Source organism: Hakea prostrata, chromosome 3 (genome assembly GCF_041222555.1).
Source record: "Hakea prostrata isolate BN-2017 chromosome 3, UWA_Hpros_2, whole genome shotgun sequence".
NCBI lineage: Eukaryota > Viridiplantae > Streptophyta > Magnoliopsida > Proteales > Proteaceae > Hakea > Hakea prostrata.
Window position 1 is genome coordinate 6,697,727 of NC_142602.1, and position 22,495 is coordinate 6,720,221.

At 38.6% G+C, this 22,495-nt stretch overlaps 4 protein-coding genes across 5 annotated transcripts; 3 read left to right on the plus strand and 1 right to left on the minus strand.

The window, feature by feature from the left end:
• The first annotated feature begins 534 nt into the window (after positions 1 to 534).
• On the plus strand, positions 535 to 3,184 carry LOC149020427 (Protein kinase superfamily protein). The gene is made up of 2 exons (XM_089148558.1): positions 535 to 1,339; positions 2,159 to 3,184. The coding sequence occupies exons 1-2, from the start codon at positions 573 to 575 to the stop codon at positions 3,030 to 3,032; spliced, it is 1,641 nt and encodes a 546-aa protein (XP_089004684.1). The 5' UTR covers positions 535 to 572; the 3' UTR covers positions 3,033 to 3,184.
• Positions 3,185 to 3,508: 324 nt separating this feature from the next.
• LOC149020428 (putative prolyl 4-hydroxylase 7) lies at positions 3,509 to 7,689 on the plus strand. 2 transcript variants are annotated; one of them, XM_089148559.1, is made up of 9 exons: positions 3,509 to 3,948; positions 4,064 to 4,173; positions 4,248 to 4,334; positions 4,505 to 4,562; positions 4,686 to 4,790; positions 5,886 to 5,943; positions 6,035 to 6,210; positions 6,280 to 6,340; positions 7,130 to 7,689. In XM_089148559.1, the coding sequence occupies exons 1-9, from the start codon at positions 3,946 to 3,948 to the stop codon at positions 7,426 to 7,428; spliced, it is 957 nt and encodes a 318-aa protein (XP_089004685.1). In that variant the 5' UTR covers positions 3,509 to 3,945; the 3' UTR covers positions 7,429 to 7,689. The 2 variants fall into 2 exon arrangements, with proteins under 2 accessions (XP_089004685.1, XP_089004686.1); XM_089148560.1 differs by having other exon boundaries at positions 3,512 to 3,983; positions 7,130 to 7,688.
• A 213-nt stretch (positions 7,690 to 7,902) lies between these two features.
• LOC149020429 (uncharacterized) lies at positions 7,903 to 11,170 on the plus strand. The gene is made up of 3 exons (XM_089148561.1): positions 7,903 to 9,092; positions 9,187 to 9,316; positions 9,967 to 11,170. The coding sequence occupies exons 1-3, from the start codon at positions 8,960 to 8,962 to the stop codon at positions 10,931 to 10,933; spliced, it is 1,230 nt and encodes a 409-aa protein (XP_089004687.1). The 5' UTR covers positions 7,903 to 8,959; the 3' UTR covers positions 10,934 to 11,170.
• Positions 11,171 to 11,436: 266 nt separating this feature from the next.
• LOC149020430 (uncharacterized) lies at positions 11,437 to 20,520 on the minus strand. Its single transcript, XM_089148562.1, has 9 exons — positions 19,906 to 20,520; positions 17,696 to 17,779; positions 16,776 to 17,273; positions 16,267 to 16,402; positions 15,944 to 16,106; positions 15,643 to 15,771; positions 15,103 to 15,297; positions 13,336 to 13,458; positions 11,437 to 12,555 (listed from the first exon to the last, which is right to left on the minus strand). Exons 1-9 carry the CDS (start codon positions 20,078 to 20,080, stop codon positions 12,439 to 12,441), a joined length of 1,620 nt encoding a protein of 539 aa, XP_089004688.1. The 5' UTR covers positions 20,081 to 20,520; the 3' UTR covers positions 11,437 to 12,438.
• Positions 20,521 to 22,495: the final 1,975 nt, after the last annotated feature.

Here is a 22,495-nt window from a genome sequence, read left to right on the forward strand (position 1 = left end):
ACCTGTGGGCCATGGTTGAAGTATGACCGTTGGATGAGTCAGTTAAAATTCTGCTCTGATGTGTTTTGGAATTTAGTTCAGAGAGAGCCCTAAGTTAAAGCACTGTGTGTTGGGGAGTGAGCTTAAAGAAGCTTTTAATGTTTTGTCGCGGTCGTAACTCTCGATTCCCCAGACGCTGTCGCTCTCTGAGGTGTTTGTTTGTCTTCAAGCTGCCACACTTCTGGGGCAGCGCAGCGTTTAACAAACACACACACACGCAGAGATGAGCGGAAGCTCGGCTCAAGCATTGGGTCTCTCACCTCACGTTGCTGATTCTCCCTCGCTTTTGAAATTTGAAATTTACCTGTTTTCATCAATTGCCCTGTTCCCCATGCCCAGTTGCGCCCGCGCCTCTTTCGCTATCTTTGACCACCTCGGCCACGTCCCCACAACCCTTGACCCAGACGGCCAGACCCACTCTCTTATTATCCGTCCAACTCTTTTAACCGAGCTTTTTGTCTGAAACTTTTTACCGAACATTTGGTGTGCGTGGGTGGTGGGACTCTGAAGAACCTCCCTTTCAGGAAGGAGACATGACCGATAATAATAACCGTGTCATCGTCGCTGGTGATGGTGATACCAATACCAATGCCAATGCCGATGCGGATGCCGAGTCTGTTACTGTTCCGACGAGCATCAGTATTAATTTAGAGGAGCTTAGTTTGGATAATAGTAGTAGTACTACTAGTAGCACCGTTAATGGTTCGAGTAGCAGTTCTATAAATACTAGTAAGTTAAGTGATGGTTGTCTAGATGGGAAAAGAAGCGAGTGCAGTGCCTCTGATTCGAATAAAAATGGGGAGTTTTTGGAATGTGCAGAAACCGACAATAGCAGTAGCTTGAGCTGTGCAAGCTACTGCAGTAGTATTGATGGTAATGAGGCTAGTTGCAGAAGCTTTTGCCCTAGCAAACCCCATAAAGGTAATGATCTTCGATGGGATGCGATTCAGTGTTTGAAGACCAAAGATGGTGCGCTGGGTTTGGGACATTTTAGGCTTTTGAAGAAGCTTGGTTGTGGAGACATTGGGAGTGTGTACTTGGCGGAGCTTAGAGGGATGGGCTGTTTGTTTGCGATGAAGGTGATGGATAAAGCGTTGTTAGCTGGACGGAAGAAATTGCTCAGGGCTCAAACCGAGAGGGATATTTTGGGTTTGCTAGATCACCCTTTTCTTCCAACACTTTACTCTCATTTTGAGACGGAAAAGTTCTCTTGCTTGCTTATGGAGTTCTGCAGTGGAGGAGATCTTCATACATTAAGGCAGCGGCAGCCGGGAAAGCATTTCACAGAGCAAGCGGCGCGGTGAGTCTTTGCTATAAAAACCTCGTAGCCTTTGTTATGTTGGGTTTCTATTTACTTGTCCTGCAACGGAAATAATGTTTCAGATATTATAACATAATGGGGCATTGTGGTTTCGACTTACGGACAGGATAGACATAAGAAAATTGGGTTGCCGAACAACATGGACTTCAGATCAATCCACACAGGAAAAATTGCATGGTGTATTTGAATTCTTATGAGTGAAGGTGGTTGCAGGTTGGTGATTGGAAGGAGTCAATACCTGTATCAATTAATTAATTCTCTAAAAAAACAATAGAAACAAATTTGGAATTCTCTACCTTTGTTGATATCTTTAAAGAGTTACTATTGTGGTTCAGCAAAATTTTCCTTAGAACTTGCCACATTGATTTAGTCATCAGAGAGATTATGTGTGTCACTATCACTGTTATGTTATGTGTGTCTTGAATTCTTTACCTGTTTTGAGGTTCTCCCCACTCAGATTTGGTGGGGTGTTTCTTTGTTAGATTTTCTTGTTGTGTAAGCAAGGGAAGAAGTGATACTTGGGCTGTTACAAATCAGGGTTTATTGGGGAGTTCTTGCTACAACTTTTGAATGTTCTTAAGAGTTCTCCATTCTGCATATGATTTTCCATTATATAATGATTCATCTTCTATTTCACCCGTGGATTTAACACATAACATTGGTGTGTGTAAATCATGTTAAGTCTTTGTCATGTTTGCATGAATTTGTTTTGTTTATTCATGTTTATTGGTGTTTAACACTCATCCTTTCTTATTCAGGTTTTATGCTGTGTTAACAATCCATTTCTTCTGTTTCCAGGTTCTACGCTTCAGAAGTTCTCCTTGCCCTAGAGTATCTACACATGTTGGGAGTGGTTTACAGGGACTTGAAGCCTGAAAATGTCTTGGTCAGGGAAGATGGCCATATCATGCTTTCAGATTTTGATTTATCACTGAAGTGTTCTGTGAGTCCTACCCTCATGAGGTCAGGTACAGAATCATCCCGTAGGATCTCTTCCTATTGCATTCAGCCAGGATGCAATGATCCAGCATGCAAATTACCAGCTTGTGTTGAGCCTGCATGTTTGCAGCATTCGTGCTTTAGACCCCGTTTTTTCACTTCAAAAGCAAGAAAGGCCATGACTGAAAGTTTAAGTCTGGGGCGTACGAGTTCTCTTCCTGTCCTCATTGCAGAGCCAACTTCTGCCCACTCGATGTCTTTCGTAGGTACCCATGAGTACCTAGCTCCTGAAATAATCAAGGGAAATGGCCATGGAAGTGCTGTGGATTGGTGGACATTTGGCATCTTCCTGTATGAACTGCTTCACGGAAGGACACCATTCAGGGGAAATGGTAACCGTGAGACGTTATTCAATGTAGTTGGGCAGTCGCTGAAGTTTCCAGAAGGATCAAATGTGAGTTTTGCTGCTAAGGATTTGATCAAGAGTCTGCTTGTTAAGGATCCACAGCAGAGATTAGGATACAAAAGGGGTGCCACAGAGATAAAGAAGCACCCCTTCTTTGAAAATATCAACTGGGCTCTCATTCGCAGCACACAGCCTCCAGATATTCCTAAGCCAGTTGATCTGTCATTTGTTAATCAAACAATTAAGTCATCCATGCCCCCAAATGACAAGGGAGCTACAGATTCAGATAGCTCTTCAGGGCCATATCTAGATTTTGAATTTTTCTAGAGAATTTTTGGGGAAGAAGTTTTTGTACTTCCTTTTTTAATTTTAGTTTAGTAGTTAGGCCAACATTATGTTCTTCATTTGTTTCATTAGAATTTCACTTCTATCTATTGGATTCTTTCCAATACCAATACCAATTACAAAATTCAGGAACAAAAATCTACAGCCACCAAAGACTGTCTGCTGCTGTGGAATAATCACAAGCAGAACCAAGTGGGTTTTTGGCTTTTTGCCCCCCCCCCCTCCCAGTTGATCTTAATGGTCCTTTCTTCCATACAGAAACTGAATTCCTCTATTCTATCTAGAAAGAAACACTAATACAGACACGCTTGCTACAGTAAAGTCTCTGATACAAAGACCTAAAATACGGAGTGAAACACGAACACATACAAATACTAGTTTATAATGCTGATCTCACCATTGGATTACTGCTAAATAGCTTGCTATTGAGACGTATAAAATCAGATCATTTTTTTTTCCCAAATAATTCACCTCATATTAACCATTTGGATAAATCCTCCAGCATTAACTGTGTTGTCAATGGTGGAGATCGAAAGTTGAACCGATTTTTCAGAGAATGGTGGATCCAGCCACTATATTTTAGAAACACCAAACTGTTTAAATCCTGATTGGGCTTCCATTTGTTTGTACGAGTTAAAAATTGAAACAGGGAAATATCATCTAGTGAGACGTTTTTCTGTTAACATAGGACGACAGTGAGATCTTCTTCGTCCTCGCCACTGTTCTCACCTAAGCGCTCAGCTCTTTGCAGAGCTGGCAAGCCCCAAGCTTTCGGCAGAGATATTTTCTGTTCGCCAAAATCCAAAATTTGCTCTACTGTTCGGCTTTTCTGGGGTTTCTGTTAAGATTTTCCGAACGGAGCTTCTAAAAACAACAATTGCGCTTAGCACGTTTTATGGTAGCCAGATCCAGTATCCTGTTTCACTGAAGAAGGTTTTGTCATTTGGTGGTTAAAAATGTTTCTCTTTCGTGGGGAATAATATTGTGGGGTTATAATTTTTTTTTTCTCGCAGAGACCAAACCTAATGGGCTTTGGAGGTTACCTTTCTTTGTCTCTCTTCTTTCTCTTCTCATTCCCAAGCATCTCTCGTGCAACTCCTCGACTTCCAGCCGACAATAAAACGTAACCTTCATTTCTCTCCTATCGCATTTTCTTTCGTCATCTCTTTCAATTTTGATTTTCATAATTATTTTCAGAGATGGATCGGTTCTGCAATTGAACAAAGCTGCTACTTATGCTGGTGTTCATCCCAGGCGAGTTACAGAGCTGTCTTTGAATCCCAGGTCTTCGTCCTCTCTAACTCGCTCTCTGTCTCTACTTAGTTGCGTATGTTTCTTTTTTCCTATTTAGTTTGGATTTGGATCAAACTTGGTCATTTATCTTGACCCAGATACAAAAAAAACCTGGTTATTTTTATCTCGTTTTCTTTGCCAATTTTAACTGGAGTCTTCAGGGCTTTCTTATATGAGGGGTTTCTGTCAGAGGAGGAGTGTGACCACCTCATTAATCTGGTATGAGACGATTTCATGTTTTTTCACCCACCCTGTATAACTTGGACTGTGGGTAGGAGGTATCATTTGATACATGACGCCCCTGACATGAATTTGTTGTTTTATCATTTACTTCTGAGATAGGCAAGAGATAAGCTGGAGATATCAATGGTGGCGGATAATGATTCTGGTAAGAGTATCATGAATGAAGTTCGGACGAGCACTGGCATGTTTCTTAGTAAAGAACAGGTCTGTGGCACGTTTCTCAAATTTTGCTACTCTTTTATAAGGGAATGGAATTGGGCTTTCTTTTGATGTAAATTTGAATCACATAGTTTTGATGGGAAATTATGCTAATGCTATACCCAAATTTTGCTACCATATAATAGGCAAAGCTGACTATATCATTGGTATGTTGGCCTCATTTGGAGATTTTATTTACCTGGGGTTGTGTGCGTTGGACCAAGGTTGCTGGTATCCCTTTTATGGCTTCAGCTAAAACATCTAGGCCATAAAGTTTTATGAACCAAGGTGCCTCACTCTTTAAGTGGTAGTAAATTGGTGAAAGAACTTTCCTGTTACAGGTCATGGGATATCTGGGTAATTAAGTATAAGGTATGCATGATGTATCTTGCAGGCTTTACAATGAGGAAGACTAAGACTTCTTTTCAGAGGGGAAAGATGGGATTCCAAATTGAGTTTGGGTTCTATTCAGGTTTTTTGTGGGTTTCACTTAGAAAAGTAGGTATTTTATCTTAGCCCTAGGATGGGTATAGTCCATGTGGCAAACTCTCAGAACTCACTGGGCGCTCCTTTGGGAAATTTCCTTCAAGAAGAGGAGCTGAACCCATAGTTGACATCAGTAGGCAAAGATGAATTGTGACAAATCTTTACTGCAAATTTGTTGTCATGAAGAAGGAACCTGGTGTTCTCAGGTTATTTAGTAGTTTTTATTTCTTTGACAATTTTCCAAACTTTAACAAGTGTTGGACCGGCAAGCTTGTTCAACTTTCTACAATCAGCCTTGTCACAAGTGAAGGAAGTCTTCCAGACTTTTCTCAACTAAAGGATCTCCAAGCACCATCTGTCAGACAATTGATGTATTTCAGAAATGCTTTTCTTTGATCTTTGTCAGAAGGGTGCTGCACATCCATGATATCTCTCACACACCCTCTTTTAAGCTAATGAATTACTAATTGGAGCTAGCTTTCTATTGGAGTTGCTGTGTTCAGGCTATCTAGTCTTCTTGTTCTAATTGTTGGTGGACAGTTGACTTAATTTTAAATTTTTGAAAGCTTGAAAAGTTTATTTCTATTGTTTTTTATTTTTTGGTGGGATTTGTAGGATGAAATAGTGAGCAGTATTGAGACAAGGATTGCTGCTTGGAGCTTCTTTCCTACAGGTAATGCTGTACGGTGTTCCTTCTTCATCCAAACACCCCAACCCCAAAGTGGAAATATTGTACAATCTTAACCTGAAGCTGTGGTGAACAGAAAATGGGGAGGCAATGCAGATACTGCATTATGAAAATGGCCAAAAGTATGAAGCACACCATGATTATTTTCATGACAAGGCCAATCAGGAACTCGGAGGCCACCGAGTTGCGACAGTTCTCATATACTTGTCCAATGTTGAGAAGGGTGGTGAGACTGTATTTCCCAACTCAAAGGTAAGGCATGTCCTTATAGTTATCAGGGTGGTTTGCTACTTAATCTAATTAGATAATTTCTATTTTCAGGCTAAAGGGACGCAACCGAAGGATGATTCCTGGTCTGACTGTGCCAAAAATGGCTATGCAGGTATTGTTATTTGGCGTTAACGTTTGAACACTTTTGTGTGGATTTGTATATTTGCCTTCCAATCTCGAGGAGGTTTTAGGTTGAAAATAAGTATATCTTTATATTTCTCATCAGTTGATAAAGAGAGACAGGGTTCTCTAAGCAAGAAGTATAGGATATCATTAATGATGTGCAACAAAATCAATGGGGGTGGGGGGCAGTGAGGTCATTCCATGTGAGAAGAGATTTTTGAATGCATCTAGGTTAACCTGCCATGGAGGCCCAGAGAACATTTTCCCATTAAAAAAGTTAGATAAATCTATCCCCCAAAGAAGAGGAAAGAGAAAACCCCAAACTGAGGCTACTCTAATGGCTTACAAATTCTAAATCACCCCAAAGGAGAATATGATGAAGCTGACTGAAATAATCCAACTGGGGACAAAGTTGATGACATTCTAACCAGGGGATTATTGAAGGACATATGTCATGATGCTTAGTGGAATGGTATGCAGCAATTTCATGCATGGTGACTAGGGATGAGCCTGAAATTGTCTGGCTTGGTTACTGAGAGTCTGAGACAATAGGCCAGAAATCTTATTTTCCTTGAGATGCAGGCCCTTGAGTTTTGTGAAGAGGACAGGTGCAAGGATATCTAATGCAATTATTATTTTTTGAGCATAACCATTCTTTTTTATATTCAATCTTGCTTTTGTAATACCATCTCACTTTGTCGCATCATAAATTATTGTTGAGAAGGCATGAGGGTTCAAAATCAAAATCTACTAACTCATGCATTGGTCCATCTGGCAGTGAAACCAAAGAAGGGCAATGCATTGCTGTTCTTCAACCTTCATCCTGATGCTACAACTGATCCAAGCAGCTTGCATGGGAGTTGCCCTGTCATCGAAGGAGAGAAGTGGTCTGCAACTAAGTGGATTCATGTGAGGTCCTTTGAAAGACCAAAGCACTCAGGAAGTGGAGGATGTATCGATGAGAATGAGAATTGCTCCCAATGGGCTGCAGCTGGGGAGTGTACAAAGAACCCTCAATATATGGTGGGCTCTGAAAAGTCCTATGGATTTTGCAGGAGGAGTTGCAAGGTTTGCTAGAGTTACAGGTATTAGCTCACCCAAGAGTTCGGATTATTTGGATTTGTAGGAGAGTTGCTAGTTTTGCAAGAGATCTGTATGATTCAAATGGGATTACTTCCTTAGTTGTATATCATTGATCATGAGGACCTGGCACATTGAAACTTATGAAGCTGTATTTTTCCAGTTGACAAACTCCACCAGGGCTGAAAACTGCCAACTGAGCAGGGGTGTCTAGTTTATGATTGAATGTTGGTAATATCAGATAAACTTGTGAATTTAATAAATATTGTAGTACATTTTTGTACATATTTACTTGTCAAATCCTTTAAGAGTCAATATGGTGAAAAGCGTATTAGATGTTTCAAGCTTTATGTTGCAGGGTTATCAGGGAATATCTTGTCTCATTGTAAACGCAAGTTCAATACAAGCGTTGCTCACAGTAGACAATACGCCAACCTGGATTAATTAACCTACATGATTAAATTGTTTTACATTGGCTTTTGATGGAAGTGGATTAATTAGACAGTGGTCGTTCATTCATATTTTATTTCTTCCGAGGTTCACAAGAAACCATACGAGGAATCTCTAATAATCTTCCCATGGCTCGTTTAATCCTTTAATACATTACCCAGATTTTGTGTGCAGGAATGTGGCAGCAAGGATTGAAAATTTGGATTTGAAGAGTCGAATCGTCCAACTCAAACCAAAATCAATAAAGGCCAATTTTGAATTCATGTTTGTTCAGATTTCTGCCGATTCTGTGTGAGGAAGTATGAAATGCTAGGAAAATTTCATTTCTTTGATCACTGAGAACACATGCAACTGAATAAGGAACTTACTATCAAGTAGACTGTTTGTTACCTGGAACACCAACTAACAACAGCACTCAGAATCTGGGCAACCCTTTTAAAGCCATGCTCCTGTACTCAGGAATCCAGCATTGTGATGCTTGTCTCAATCTGAAATAAGCTGACATATGAGCTTACATTAGCCGTTAGGACAGTTATGCAGTGGCCATTTGTCACTGTGGTGACAGCACCAATGGTTGGCCAATGTAAACTACATGTTCTACTATTCATGCAAACTAGGTGTCATTAGCTTCAACAGAACTTTTCTTTGCTTAGAGTAATATCTAGTTAAAATTAATTGGTGTTCTTGTTGTTCTGGTTAAACCCAGAGTTAGGAAGAGCTTCCTTCAATCACACACCACACACCAATTGTTATAAACAATACCATTAAAGTAATAGGCTTGGTTAGATCAACACTTTAACCAAATAATTCACCCATCTTGAACCTTACTCAATTGCTCTTCCGAACCAAGCATATGAAGTGTGAGGATTGGGAGGAAAAGCATTACTATTTGATATTCCATCTTAAACCGTTTTTCAGAGGATGACACTGTTCATGCAAATATACTTAAATGGGATTATTACCCACACTTTTCATGCCTCTATACTAGTACAAAATAGTTCTAAAATTGCATCATCAGCACATCTGTTTCCTTCTCTCTTTGAACTCCTGGTTTCCTGACAAAAACTTACATCATTGAATGGGGAAACCATCGAGTTGGGATAAGTTGAATGTGAGAAGGGGTCTTTGGACTGAAGAGGAGGATGCAAAGATACTCGCTTATGTATCAATGTATGGTACAGGTAACTGGACATCAGTACCAAAAAAGGCAGGTTAGAAGGCCTTTAATTCTTGGTATGTGTTACATGAAAATCACCCAATTTGGTCTTAATCTGCATTCATCTCCATATGATCTAAAATTTGTAGGACTCAAACGATGCGGGAAGAGTTGCAGGCTTAGATGGACTAATTACTTGAGGCCTGATCTCAAGCATGACAACTTCACCCCTCAAGAAGAAAAGTTGATTGTCAGCCTTCATAAAGCCATTGGAAGCAGGTGGATTACTTCTAATCGTTCATTACTTTCTGGAATTACTAATTTTTTAAAATTTTCCTGTTCCCCCTTTTCTTCCTTGAGTACTGCATTTGTTTACTCATTTCCTGCTCTCTTGTTAATTTTGTCACTTCCCTTTCCTTTTTAGCAGAATTTGATTAAGAGTTTGTTGTTGTCACCTGAGGAAAGAAAGGGAATGTCTAGAAACTCTTCTTGTAGGTTGTAGGTAAAGGATAGGATACTCAGGTTTCATGTGTTTTTCTGTGACTCTTCTTCCAAGTTCCATAAGGCCTACAGAAATACTATTCCTTGGAATAACTGACACAGATCCTTTTCTTAATGGTTCACTGTATGATCCTTCATTGAAATCACCTCCTTTTTAGGTGGTTAATGTGGTTGTGTTAGTGATAGTGATGAATTAATTAGGTGAATCATATGTATGGTCCTGACATCCAGCACCAGTAACCACATATTTCGTCCTCAAGCATGCCATTCAGATGCAGCAAAAACTTATCACACACGTCTGAGCAGATCATAACAAACTGAACATAAAATGATGCATAGAGTAACAACCATATGCTGGGATGTTTGTTATTGAAGGATAAACCTCTCTCCTTCTCTCTCTCTGAACACCAATACTTATTTTGGTGTAGGTGGTCTTTGATCGCAGCCCAGTTGCCAGGTAGAACAGACAATGACATCAAAAACTTCTGGAACACAAAGCTGAGAAAGAAGCTCCAACAAATGGGAATCGATCCCGTGACTCACAAGCCTTTTTCAGAAATACTGACTGACTACGGCAAAATTGGTTGTTTCCCCAAAGCTGGAAAAAATGTTGGGTCCCTCAACAGAGACTCAAGAACTGCATCCACACCCATACCAGAAGCATCATCTAGTAGCATTTCAAGCATTACAAGCCATATGACTACAGCTATGAGATCTTCAAGGATGGAAGCAACTTCATCTGATGGCCTTTCAAACATCATAAGCCATACAACGACTATGAGAGCTCCAAAGATGGAACCAATCGAAGATGGGAGGTCGGATTACACTAAATATTGCAGCTACTCTTGGGATCTTTTGGGGCAGCTTCAGGCCATACAACTAGTTAAAGAAGCAACAAAATTCAGCAACCAATATATGAATGAACCCAATTTCCTTAGTGAAGGATCATCTTCATCACCATCATGCTTTTCGACTAGCATGGGAGTGAGTTCACCAACACCCTTTCCTTGCCAGCAGTCTCCTCCACTTCAGGCAACACCATTGCCATTGCCTCCCTTCAATTGGAGTGAATTCCTTCTAGAAGATGTGCCTTTTCTTCCTGATCAGCCACAGCAATGCTTTCAAGGGTCTTCAAGCCTAACCCAACTACATAATGAGAAGCAGCAAAGCCAATTCAAAGCTGAAAGTAACGATAATTTCAGTGCCGTTGAGGAAATGGATTATGGTGCATTAATTAACATAGCCGAGAGCAATCCAGGAATCATCACAGAGGAAGCTGGCAACATCTTTGATGATTCTTTGTCATCTGATCATTCATTCCTGACTGCTATATTGGATCAAGACAACCAGATGTCGTGGGAGTTCCCTGATACGCTTGGAGAACCATTTTTCTGAGTATTAGTGGATCAATAAGTTGCTAAACCACACCTTACCGGAGCACATTAGTGCGTTTTCATACAATAGGAATAGAGGATGTTAGATCAAAGAGACGGGAAACTGAAGTAAAGGTTTAGTGTGAAAATATCACGTTTCTGCAACTTTCAACTGACATAATTAGTTATTATATGAACTCTAGATTTTCTTTTCTTTTGCTTTATAAATTTTTGGAAATAATCCAGCCAATTAATGCTCAGGCTGCAGAGAGGATTGGAGATTCTGAAGGACCTGTACTTGTGATGTCGACTCTATGGCATAAGCTTAAAGCCATCGTGGTGCAGTGATGGTTGAGAATAACAAAGAAAAGAAGGCTCATTAATGGATGACAATATAATTTCAAAGCTCCCTCCCTCTAAGGATGTAATTGAAGTGTGCACAAACTGGCCCGAATGAACCTCAGACAAAAAAAAAAACAATGTAATTTCAACCTTGGAATGCACCATTATTTACAACCTCCTCAAGAAAGGTAAACAACGAAATTCTAGCAAACCGCCTCTGTAGTTTAAGATTCGGCATAGCGCTTCCTATGATGGGAAAGACTATACAGACATGAACCTTAGGAACGTGACCTGTCTTCTTTGGTGAGAAATTTCATTCAACAGCAATGTATGAACAGTGCATGGAGAACCTCTCTATAACTGCCTGTTTGATCTGGAAAACTTCAGCTTTTGTCTCTCGCATTTCAGATTTGTCATATAGGTTTTAATAGCTTTTAAAGATGATGAAGAAACTAGAATTTCCAGGTGTTTAGTGGAAGGGAAGTGAATAACGAGGGCAAGTGGAAATATTTTCTTCTTCATCAATACACCTATCAGATTATTGAGCAACAAAAATATCAACACTTCTTCTGTGACAATCATTATATGACAATGCCAGCTTAAGGAATGGCTCTTCTATAAAATAGAAAAATCAACACTTCCCGTAAAGGAATGGCTCTTCTATTAAAGAGAGGGAAAAAAATCAACACTTCTGTAATAATCATCATGTAACAGCAATTATCACCTCAACAGTAAAACTTATGTCACGTATAAGGCTTCGGAACTAAGAATGTGACGCCAGTTGTCCTCAAGATCTGTACGCTTAAACAGAAAAATACTCCCAACTCTCTTTTACCATTCACTAGTTGGCTCTTCCATTTTCTGGATTTCCAAATTCCAACATGGATGACTGAAAAAGCAGAGAGACACTTCACTCGTTGACTCTTCCATTTGGTCAACTTTTCTATTTCCAGAAATCCTCAGGTGAACAATAAATACACACGAAATTCAGAAAATGATATGCTTCTTAGGGGGCCTTCTGTAGATAATACCCTAATTTTTGTGTGGTCATCTTGAACCCAGTTAAGAGACTCAAGACCAGGCCAACCATAGGCAGGGGAAAGAGGGACTTGGAGAATAGGATCGGTGTAGATAAGAGCTTCATCAGACTTTTATAAAGTGAAAAATGTTACATCATCTCAGCAGTTATTTTGGTGTTTGGGGTTCTTGATTCAAACCCAGTTGTGGGTAATGCGTGTAGTCAATACCATTCAACCTCACACAACACAAGATCTGCTCTGGTAACTCTTCAGCCTTGTTTCCCTATGCCAATACAAAAATGTAACAAGAAAGATTGATTAATAACATATTATAAATTCAGAACCAAAATTCATTGAACAAAAAAGAGACAAGGGGAGGAAGAGAGAAGAGAGAAGAGAATAGTGAAACAGCAAAGGCAGGGCCACACCAAAGCCAACAGGGCCCTAAGCAAAAAGCAAAGAAAAGAAAAAGGAACTAGGCACCAAAGGACAACTGAAGAGCCAAACAAACTCAGGCTAGATTTTTCTATTTTTCTTCTTCTTCTTCTTCTTCCTCCTAGAAGACTTGAGCTCAACAATGTAGTCCTCGTCAAGGATAATAGGCCAACGAGGGGGTGAAACGAGGGCTGGACTGAGTGAGAGGGAGATGTGGGCTTAGTGGAGACATGCAGTTGGGAGGGGGTTAAGGGGGGAGTGGGCCTGGGCTGGGTGCGGGGAGAAGAGGTGAACTGAAGGGAAGGGAAAGGGAGGAGTAGCCGCTGGCCTGGGCCCACAGATGGGTCAAGACCCGCAAGAGAAGAAAGAGAGGGGGAGAAAGAGAGTGACCCATAGGAGGGTTGGGGAGAAAGAAATTGGTAGTGGGGACCACAGGGAGAAGAGAGAGAATAAAGTGGGGTACCACATGAATGGAAAGGGGATGGATGAGGGGGAGAAGAAGAGAGAAGCGTCTGGGGGAAGGGAGTTGGGTGGGAACTGGGGACTCAGAACCAATTTAAACTCATATTAATCTGAATGGAAAATTTTCAACCCAATACAAAAGATAAATCTGAATAGAAAACTTTACCTGAATTGTAAGACCAAAATCCAATATACAGAACTTCAGTCTGTCTAGGAATGTTTCAAAACCTTTCCTAGAAATGTAACCAAATCTGTGCATATCCAAATCGATCTCCAAGTAGTTTTCTCCCTGGAAAAGATTTCAGGGAGTCATGTGATTAATATGGAATAATAGCATCTTCTGGAGTTCTTCTAAATTCAGTACTTTTTACCCAGGATATGCATAAAAAAAAACATAGAAGAGGAAAATTCCCTTTCCTCTTTTTCTCAGGATGAGATAAGAGGAGAGAGAAAATGTTGGATGCAGATATATTCAATTTTAAACAAAAAGGATGTCATTGAATCACTATCAGATCCTATTTGAAGCTGATATGAATAAATAGAAAGCAAGTACATGCCAACATACCTATCAGATAATTGAGTTCCACAATGAATATTTTTTGGGGGGATGGGGATCCAAAGTGTTAGTTGACAACATTAGCCAGATTGTCTCAAATGTGTCTAATTCTGTGGAAAATAGAATAAAGAGTTTTTTCCTTCTAGCTCGATGGGCTAACCTCCCCTTAACAGCTTCTTCTCCTTACTTTAGCCTCCACCCTAGCCCCAGGCCTCCAATCCCTGGCCCAGCCCCACTTGTCCCTCCAATCCCTCTCCTCACCCTCCCCTCTTCTGGCCTATGCCTAACCCAACCTTTCCCCTTCTCTAACCCCTCTTAGGCTTCTAGGGAAAAGAAAAATAGTAAAATCTAATTTTGGCCTTGTCTTTAGATCCTTCCCTGCCTAGTGTTATGTATTTCTTTCTCTTTGTGAGCCTTTTTAGGTATATTGTATGGCTTGAGATTGAGCCCTCTTTGCTCTCCTTATATTTCCTTCCCCATTCCTTTCCTTTGGTATTGAATTTCTTATCCATCCAAAAATATTCTTGAGCAGGTCCAGAAGATAATAAATTAACAAACAACCCAATAAGGCCATCCAATAACTACAGGATAAAAAATCAGCTGACTTTACATGCTAAAAACCATTCTTTTCCACTAACTCAGGTTTTCTCAACAGTGCAAATCACTATAAGATTTAAAATGTTTTATTATTATTTTTTTTTTCCCGATAGAATATCGATTCATGACTTAAAATGTTTTATTTATTCCTAGGGAACCGGAAATCTAGTCCATCCTGAGACATTATGATGAATTTCATCAATGTCACTCTAATATATAAGAGGCTTTGGGCAACAATCAAGAGGTAGCTTCAACAATGACAAGATAATCTCCATGCCCCCACAGAATGGGGAAATGACGTGTTAACCCAAGGGTGAGTGGCAGGTCGATTGGTCTTGTCATGGTAACAATGTAAAAAGAATCTGTTCCCAGTCTGGATCAATAAACAAAAAACTTCTACAAATTCTAACATCCCTCAACTCCAAAGATATAAACACCATTATTTTGAATATTCACTATTGATAACTTGAACAGACTGATAGTCCTAAAGGCATTAAAATATAGGGGAATATAAGGGGAAATTCATTTCAGTTCCATGTTTTAGACCAACTGTGTTTTTCTTTTACAAGGGGCATGAATAGCAACATTTCAAGTTAGCAATTATATGTTACTCATACACAATACAGGACAAGGAGAAGCAATTCAACTCTAACACAATTAAACCATATCGAACTAAGAGAAAAGGATCACCTCCTTTGAGGATCAGAGCAGTCAAAAACATTATAGATGCTATTCCATAGATCACAGTAAACCAATCTGACTGAGAAAACAGCAGCTTACCAAATAAAATTCATGTTGAGGACGTGAAAGAACGGGTTTTTCATTGTAAGCATGGATGAGTTTCCGCTCAGTTGCACTTAAATGAAGCTCCTCTGCATTTGCCAAACGACCCAAGATCTTTAGCCTTTCCCTGAAGGAAACGATGGTATCTACAGGGAAACCTTTGACCCTCTCTACTTCCTTCTCAATTATCCTCTGCTCCAAAAAGAAACATTGTCATAACCAATTAAGTAAATTACAAATAAAAGATATAGATAAATAAAATGAGATTTTAAAAATCCTTTCATGCAGAGCCGGCTAAACACGGGAGCGTTGTCCATTTGGTATGGCCTTATATAGTATTTTTCTTCAATGTAATAAACACATAAAGATCAAACGTCGTGCAATTCAACAACAGAACTACATGCAATAACATTCCAAACAGATGTACTTTGAAAACTTGGTAGTAGAACAAATTAACATTTGATCATTAAAACCAACAAGATACAATGAGAAGTATCTCGCCACACAGAGAACTGAGTTTTCATGTTTATGCCTTACTCTGATATTTTCTTGGAACTGAGGAGGAAGTTCTTTAGCATAGCTATCTGAAAGCCTAAAGTACAAAACAAAGTTCATCCCTTCGCCATCAGCCTCGCTTTGGAAGATTGCAGCAGGATATAGAGGAATCTACAGTGTCAACAATAGAATATTGAAATAATCCCTTTTTGGTTAATGCAATTTCTTTTTGACAATGCCAGATGACAAAATTCTCCCAAGATTATAAACAGTTAAATGAGTTAACTGTTTATAAATAATTGATGAAGAGAAAAAAACAACTAGATGTTGAAGACAAGAATACCTGAATATTTACCACAAGAATTGATGGTAGTTTTCCGGATGAATTTATAACAGGGAGTTCCACAAACTGAGCGATATGATCCACTTTCCTCTGGGACAAGAAAACATCAACGCCAAATGGGTAATAGGCAGCATAATTTGGTGCAAATTCCTTCTTTTTGTCCCTGCCATAGATATTACATGGATAATAAAATAAGAAACAAACTGACAAGAGTTCAGACAATAAAAGTAAGGTCACATGCATCATGGTATGTTTCTTCATAACACAATCCCCAGACTAGACAACAGTGTTAGAACAGAACCAACAGAAATCTGTTTCCTTACCTGAAATAGTTCTCTCCCCGGACCTTGAAACTACAAGGTTCCACAGGTGACCAACTATCCAACATTTTCTTGCCCACTGGACAGAACGGAACCTGGGAACCTGCTATGGGTCTTTGCAACAGCATCTTTGAGGAAACTGAGACAGAAACAGAGAAGGAAGAAATTTGAGTCACCTCCAAAAAAATAGTCTCTTAATACAGTCTGCTACAAGACCTACCAACAAATCACAAATAATAGAAACCAAGGCCCAAAAATTATCGTATTTATTCTTGCAAAATCTTATATACACAAGAATTTAAAAGGTGAATAACAATACAATGCTTATCACCCATTAATATTCATGATTTTTAGACATAACAAACAGATAATTTAGCGGTCAACTGAAAATAAAGTTCATACATTGAATTTCACAAGCAATCAGTGTTAACAGCAACATTAAATAATCTTAGTGCAACAGGACAGATTATTGTTTGACTAAACCAATTTCTGAAGTAACAATCCAAACTTACGTAATGCAGGATTGGGATTTCCTTCCTTCCATTTGAAAGAGAGTCTCAAAGATGCCTTTTTCTTCATATTAGTTGTGCCAGGACTTGTGGAATTTCTCTTATCAATTGAGGGGACAGTAGAAGCAAGACATGGCAAGCAGGTGTTTGGAAGAATTCCACAATTATCCAGCAGTCCTCCCTCCCTGCCAGGAGAATCATCCCCAGAGAGGCTAGAGGTTTCATCAAGAGAAACAGGAGGATGGCCTCCATGTACAAGGCCATCAGGTTTCATTTGAGAGTCAGCATCATCAGAATGCATGACCCGAGGACTAGCAATTTTTGCAGCTTCACTGACAGAACCGCATACTAAATTTCCAAATGTTGATTCAGCTGGCTTTTGCTTCTGGACAGTTGATGAAATGCTTGGATGGCTGCTATAACAATCTTCATGGGCTGTGTCTCTCAGAGATGGAATGCTAGAGATGGAGGCGGTCTCAAAACCATTTAAAGATAAAGCATCTGCATAAGGCAAAAAATCATTCACAATTCAACAAGAAGTGATGACCAGAAGTTGAAGGGTAACTGCTCAGAGTAAGGGAAAACAACCATATTTAAGGCAATAAGGAAAAGGATACAAGAATATTAATCATTAACCACCACTTTACATCTACCATCAGAAAGGAAAACATGAAGTAAAAGTAAGTGGAACTTCGCTTTTCATTTCCACATTCCATTTATATTGGACTTGTCAACATATAAATTTAGACTGTTCTACGAATAGACGAAAATTTTAAAATATTTCACAATAAAAAACATGTGAAGTTACTATTCATAAGAAACAGTACAACATTTCATTCCTTACGAGTTACTATCCTTCATTTGACTTCCACTAGAAAGAATTTTAATGAGATTTATATGCTCAGTGGGTTTCACAGTCATACCATCGGGAACACTTTGGAAATCGTCATCACAGTCAGACTCAAATACTGCAGCAGAATCAAACCATGCCTCCTCAACGCTCCCAGCTGATGTCATCACATCGTAACAGAAACTATGTCAGTTTAACAAAAAGCAAAAAGAGATTATATTGGAAAAATAAGACTTGGAATCTAGGTTTTTCAGGCCATTCCACTCCCTGCCAAAACCAAATATTTCCCAAGTTTCAAACATTGCTTTATATATTGACAAAATTTTGATAGCCATTTGAACTAGATTTCTTGCAAAGTTATTTTTGTTATATCAACAAAATTTCACTGAGATTTCAAATTCCTTTTCATTTCAGTTGAATTTTTTTTCTTCCTCTTTTTTTTTTTTTTTTTGGGGGGGGGGGGGGGGGGGGGAGGGAGGGTAGGGGGTATTTAAGTGGGACTAAATCATCTTGTTATTGATATTAACAGATAGTACAATGTGCAGAAAAACATTAATTACAAGCAGCAATATTATCAAAAGGATTAAAGGGCAACTTTTTTCCTTCGATGACTTCCACAGTTGTAAAACCGTAGTGGTGGTGTACAAGTAAATGAATGTTTAAACAAATAAAATGAAAATCATCAACATTTCAAGATTGAGAAAAATTAGACTGCAGGTGAAATCATATCCCTCAAGCACTGCCATAAAAATTGATGATCAGGTTTACTTGTTAGGTTTCTATACATATAGGATGAAAGTTAATTTAGAGAGGTCCTGACTGAAAAAAGTTCTGGGACTACATATATAGATGTTAGAGCCAGATTTTGCCTAACCAGCTGAATTTTGATGTCCCAACTACAAAACACACAAATCAAAAGAAAAAGAATCTCTAACAATTTTTCATAACATAGGGATTCCCCAAAAAAAAGGTGCTGAGATAAGATTAAAAGAAACATTTTGAAAGCAAGTCAACGATGACCTTCCATGCATTGCAAGTAACTGCCAACGGCTTGACATAATTAATCATGTTTAGTTTTTTCCAAATTAATAGTCATGGTTCAATGAGATTCTGGTTTTCATCGATTTTGCTAGTGTTTATTATTTCAACCTAGGGAATACAAGAAAACTATTCATACAGTGATGGTTGCGATAAGATATTCTAGGTCGCAATGGGGATCATAACAATAACATTTACAACTCAATCACAGAAACATAGCAGCAACATTGATCATCATAACAAAACACTATATCATTAAGAGCTAGAAAATCTTTTAAAGATGATAAGTTAAAGGCTTAAAGCAATCCTTTATTTATGCAAGTCCTATATATTGAGGTAACCTCAAAGGGGAGGCTTTTGCTCCCAGAACTAGTTAGTTTGTCGTCTCATGGTGTGATACTACAACTTCCAGAGAAACTCAACATGATCAAGATGATCCCACTAGCTAGTGTTGTCAATTAGTGTCTCAAGCTGCCGAATATCACTAGAATCCTCAATTTCTCCATAAAATTAACATACACCAATAATTGTTTGTGAGCAATGTCACTGGCATAAAATTGCAAACAAACCCCCCCCCAAAAAAAATTTAATAATAATAATATTAAATAAGCTAAAGTCACCAACCAATCCCTAGACACAACTAATGTTGATTTGAGGATTAAAACCTTCTAGTGAAAGTCTCATCTGAGAAGCTCTCCAATGGATCCACATTCAAATTCTAGAAGGTTTGAGGATTCACATACCTTCTAAAGCCAAATTTATGGGCTGACATTTTTTCAGATTAAATGTACAGTAACCTATACACAGCTTGGAGGAGAAAAACTTACCCCTCAGTTTTCTGCCATTTTTGCAATGATTTTTTAGTCATCGAGGCAAAATTCATAATGAGTCCCACATAAAATTTTGAGGTGGAAAAGAAAAAGGTATGATCACTTCACAAAAGCTAGCGTATGATTGGACTCTCACAAACGAACTCCGCTGATACATCCACACTGCACAGGCTAAAAATTAACTGCTTGGAGACAATACAACAGAGCTAAGTACATTATCCTAATTTCTTTCAAAGCCGCAAAATACGACTATAAGGTACTGCAAGAACAAAGCCAAAAATGCAAGAACCAGATCTTATAACAGAGTAATTTTAGTTCCAACCAACACTAACGCAAATTTAAGGAACGGAAAAAAGAAACAGAAAGAAGAAGAGATCAAGCAACCGTAACGAAAGCGGGAAGACAAAGAAATAACCTCGAAAAGTAGGATTATTGTAAGCACGATCGAGCGGAGCGGTTTTACCGACGCTATCTAGACGATCGATGGACTTCTGGAACGAAACTCGCTTCAATTTCGCCTTTCTTCTTCGCCTCCGAGACCTCTTTGGCATTCCAACACATCCCTCCGGTCTTGAAACACAACCTCCCATTCCCCTTTCTCACCAAAGAAAAAGTAACTAGGGAAGTGAAAATGATCGATCTTTATAGATAAAATCACTCCAGTGGCTTACCCTGCAATCTTCTTGATCTCTCTAAGGGATAAAAGGGGATAGGATAAAGGGGAAGGAAATAAAATTGTCGAATCACAAGCAACACCTGATATCCAATCTTCCACTATTTGTCAATAATCAAAAAGAAGAAAAATAATAATAATAGAAAAGCCGTTCTACAGGTCTAAATGTTGAAGGATTCCTGATTGCTCTGCTTTCCACTGCTCCTACCATATTCTCTCTCTTCCTCTTTAAGCTCTTGTTGTTGCTGTTTTGTCGATATTGATTTTCCAGAACTGATGAAGAAGAAGAAGAAGATGAAGAAGAGCGAGAGCTATTCCCTACAGAGCAAGTCAGAATTTGAGTCATTGACGGCAGTTGCCCCCGCGTCCCCGTACGCCATCTTTGATGTCTACCCCACCTCTTACCTGCCTTTTCTGTGGACCCCACATCTCTCGGTTTTCACTTGACCGACGTGTTCTCAACCATCGTGAGAGATCTACGTCCGCCCACACGCCAACACGTGTGTTTACTGGTTCCATGAGATTCTTAAACCCTTGAATTACCTTATAATATTAATTCCATCTTTTGAATTATTCAATTTACAAATAAACCATCTATTACTAATTTTTTTAGTGTTTTTTTTATTTTAACTTATTCATTTTCAATATTACTTTCGTATTCTCGGTGAGACTTGAATACTGTATATTTAATGCAAAGCAATCGAAATCAAAATCTTGGTTATAGTCAAGAACAAAATATCGACTATGATTTTAGTTTCAACTGTCTATCTCGCATGTGGTTGAAAGTGAGATGAAATGTCGAGATTTGACAATACAGTGTTGCGCATTAATATACAACACTGAAATTTATTTCAATTTCCATATTATGAGGGTCATTTAGTTTTATTTTATCCATTTATAAAATTACTCTCACATTTTAAAGAAGAAAATATATATATATATATTCATGTAAAAATAGTGATTACAAATAGTAGAAGAAGATAAATATCTAGTCTTAGGGTTTTTCATTAAAAAATATTCTTTATAGCAAATTGCACTGACACCCAAAAATAGAGGCCTTAAAGGCTAAAGCACTGACACTCCACTTTATGTTTAAAAAACACTGACCCCAATTCAATAAACACACTATTCCATTATGTTAGTGAAACTGTTAACCTACTGTGGTGTTTTTTTTTTTTTTTTTTTTTGAATTCAAAAAATGACCTTACTAAAATCTGAAAGAAAGAAAAAAAAATCCATCGTTCTTCACAACCGATCTTCATCGTAGGTGGAAGACCCTATTCAAAATTTTGACTTCATCGCTCTCCAAATTTTGTTTTGTTCACATTCTAGGACCCTTGAGGTGGACTTTAATAACTTGAATAGCCTTTCAATACTTTTCTGGCTCTTCTGATTCTGCCACTTGTCAGATATGTGATTACGGGCGAATCGGGATCATCTCTCCGTCGGGGAAGCAAATAGTGCTCCTCGACGGTTTCCCGACCACAAAAACAACGTGGGGCCCACAAGTGAAAAATATGAGTTTTTTTTTTTTCTTTCTTTCCAAAATGTGTTTTTCACATTTAGGCCCTACTGTTTTTTGTGGTTGGGAAGCTGTCGAGGGAGCACCCTCGATAGAGAGCTGATCCCGACTCGTTACGGGCCGAGTCAATCATATGACTCATCAATTGACACTTCTAATTATGGGGATCCACGTTTCAGACTCCACATCCACACACATGTAAATGGGAGAGGATCCGAACTTGTAAATGCTGTCGGTATTGGATAAGCTCATGGGAATTACCCACACGGGCTTCACGCAAGGAATGTCACATCTCACATGTATTATCAAATGAGATTTGGCTCAGTTCACGTTTGGTTCAATTTTAATTTTCTTTCTAATTTATTTTAGTTTGGTTCAATTTTAAACAAACAATTTCATTTTTAAGTTTCAATAATTGCTCTAATTAAAAAAAGAAAGAGAGGGAAATTCAACTTGCTGTTGGGAAATTCCATCACTCAAAAATATATAATTGAAACATATTGAAAATTAGTTCCATTTATTATGGATGATTTTATATAATCATGTATGGGGACCATTAGGAGTCAACATCTGTGTTAACATTGAAAGATGATATGTTGCGTATAAGACAAAAGAAATCATAAATTGGTTATCTTTTTTTCTTGACGACATATACAAGAATCTTCATTATATGATTCTAAGATCGTCGTGTCATAACAACAACCTTGATATATTGAAATTTTTTTCTTTTGATGAATAATAATATCTTACCGTTAGAGTATCATTAGAATTGGTCACATTCGAAGCCTAATTCAATCACACTTCCTAACA

What these genes read in the sequence shown, in the direction of transcription:
- LOC149020427 (XM_089148558.1), top strand. Translation starts at nt 573, where the DNA reads ATGACCGATAATAATAACCGTGTCATCGTCGCTGGTGATGGTGATACC. An exon ending in TTCACAGAGCAAGCGGCGCG is followed by an intron (nt 1,340 to 2,158) that starts GTGAGTCTTTGC and finishes TTCTGTTTCCAG; the next exon opens with GTTCTACGCTTCAGAAGTTC.
- LOC149020428 (XM_089148559.1), top strand. An exon ending in GTGACCACCTCATTAATCTG is followed by an intron (nt 4,563 to 4,685) that starts GTATGAGACGAT and finishes CTTCTGAGATAG; the next exon opens with GCAAGAGATAAGCTGGAGAT. An exon ending in TGCCAAAAATGGCTATGCAG is followed by an intron (nt 6,341 to 7,129) that starts GTATTGTTATTT and finishes TCCATCTGGCAG; the next exon opens with TGAAACCAAAGAAGGGCAAT.
- LOC149020429 (XM_089148561.1), top strand. Translation starts at nt 8,960, where the DNA reads ATGGGGAAACCATCGAGTTGGGATAAGTTGAATGTGAGAAGGGGTCTT. An exon ending in ATCAGTACCAAAAAAGGCAG is followed by an intron (nt 9,093 to 9,186) that starts GTTAGAAGGCCT and finishes TAAAATTTGTAG; the next exon opens with GACTCAAACGATGCGGGAAG. An exon ending in CATAAAGCCATTGGAAGCAG is followed by an intron (nt 9,317 to 9,966) that starts GTGGATTACTTC and finishes ATTTTGGTGTAG; the next exon opens with GTGGTCTTTGATCGCAGCCC.
- LOC149020430 (XM_089148562.1), bottom strand. Translation starts at nt 20,080, where the DNA reads ATGGGAGGTTGTGTTTCAAGACCGGAGGGATGTGTTGGAATGCCAAAG. An exon ending in CAATAATCCTACTTTTCGAG is followed by an intron (nt 17,780 to 19,905) that starts GTTATTTCTTTG and finishes TGATGACATCAG; the next exon opens with CTGGGAGCGTTGAGGAGGCA. An exon ending in TTCTTGTGGTAAATATTCAG is followed by an intron (nt 15,772 to 15,943) that starts GTATTCTTGTCT and finishes TTGACACTGTAG; the next exon opens with ATTCCTCTATATCCTGCTGC.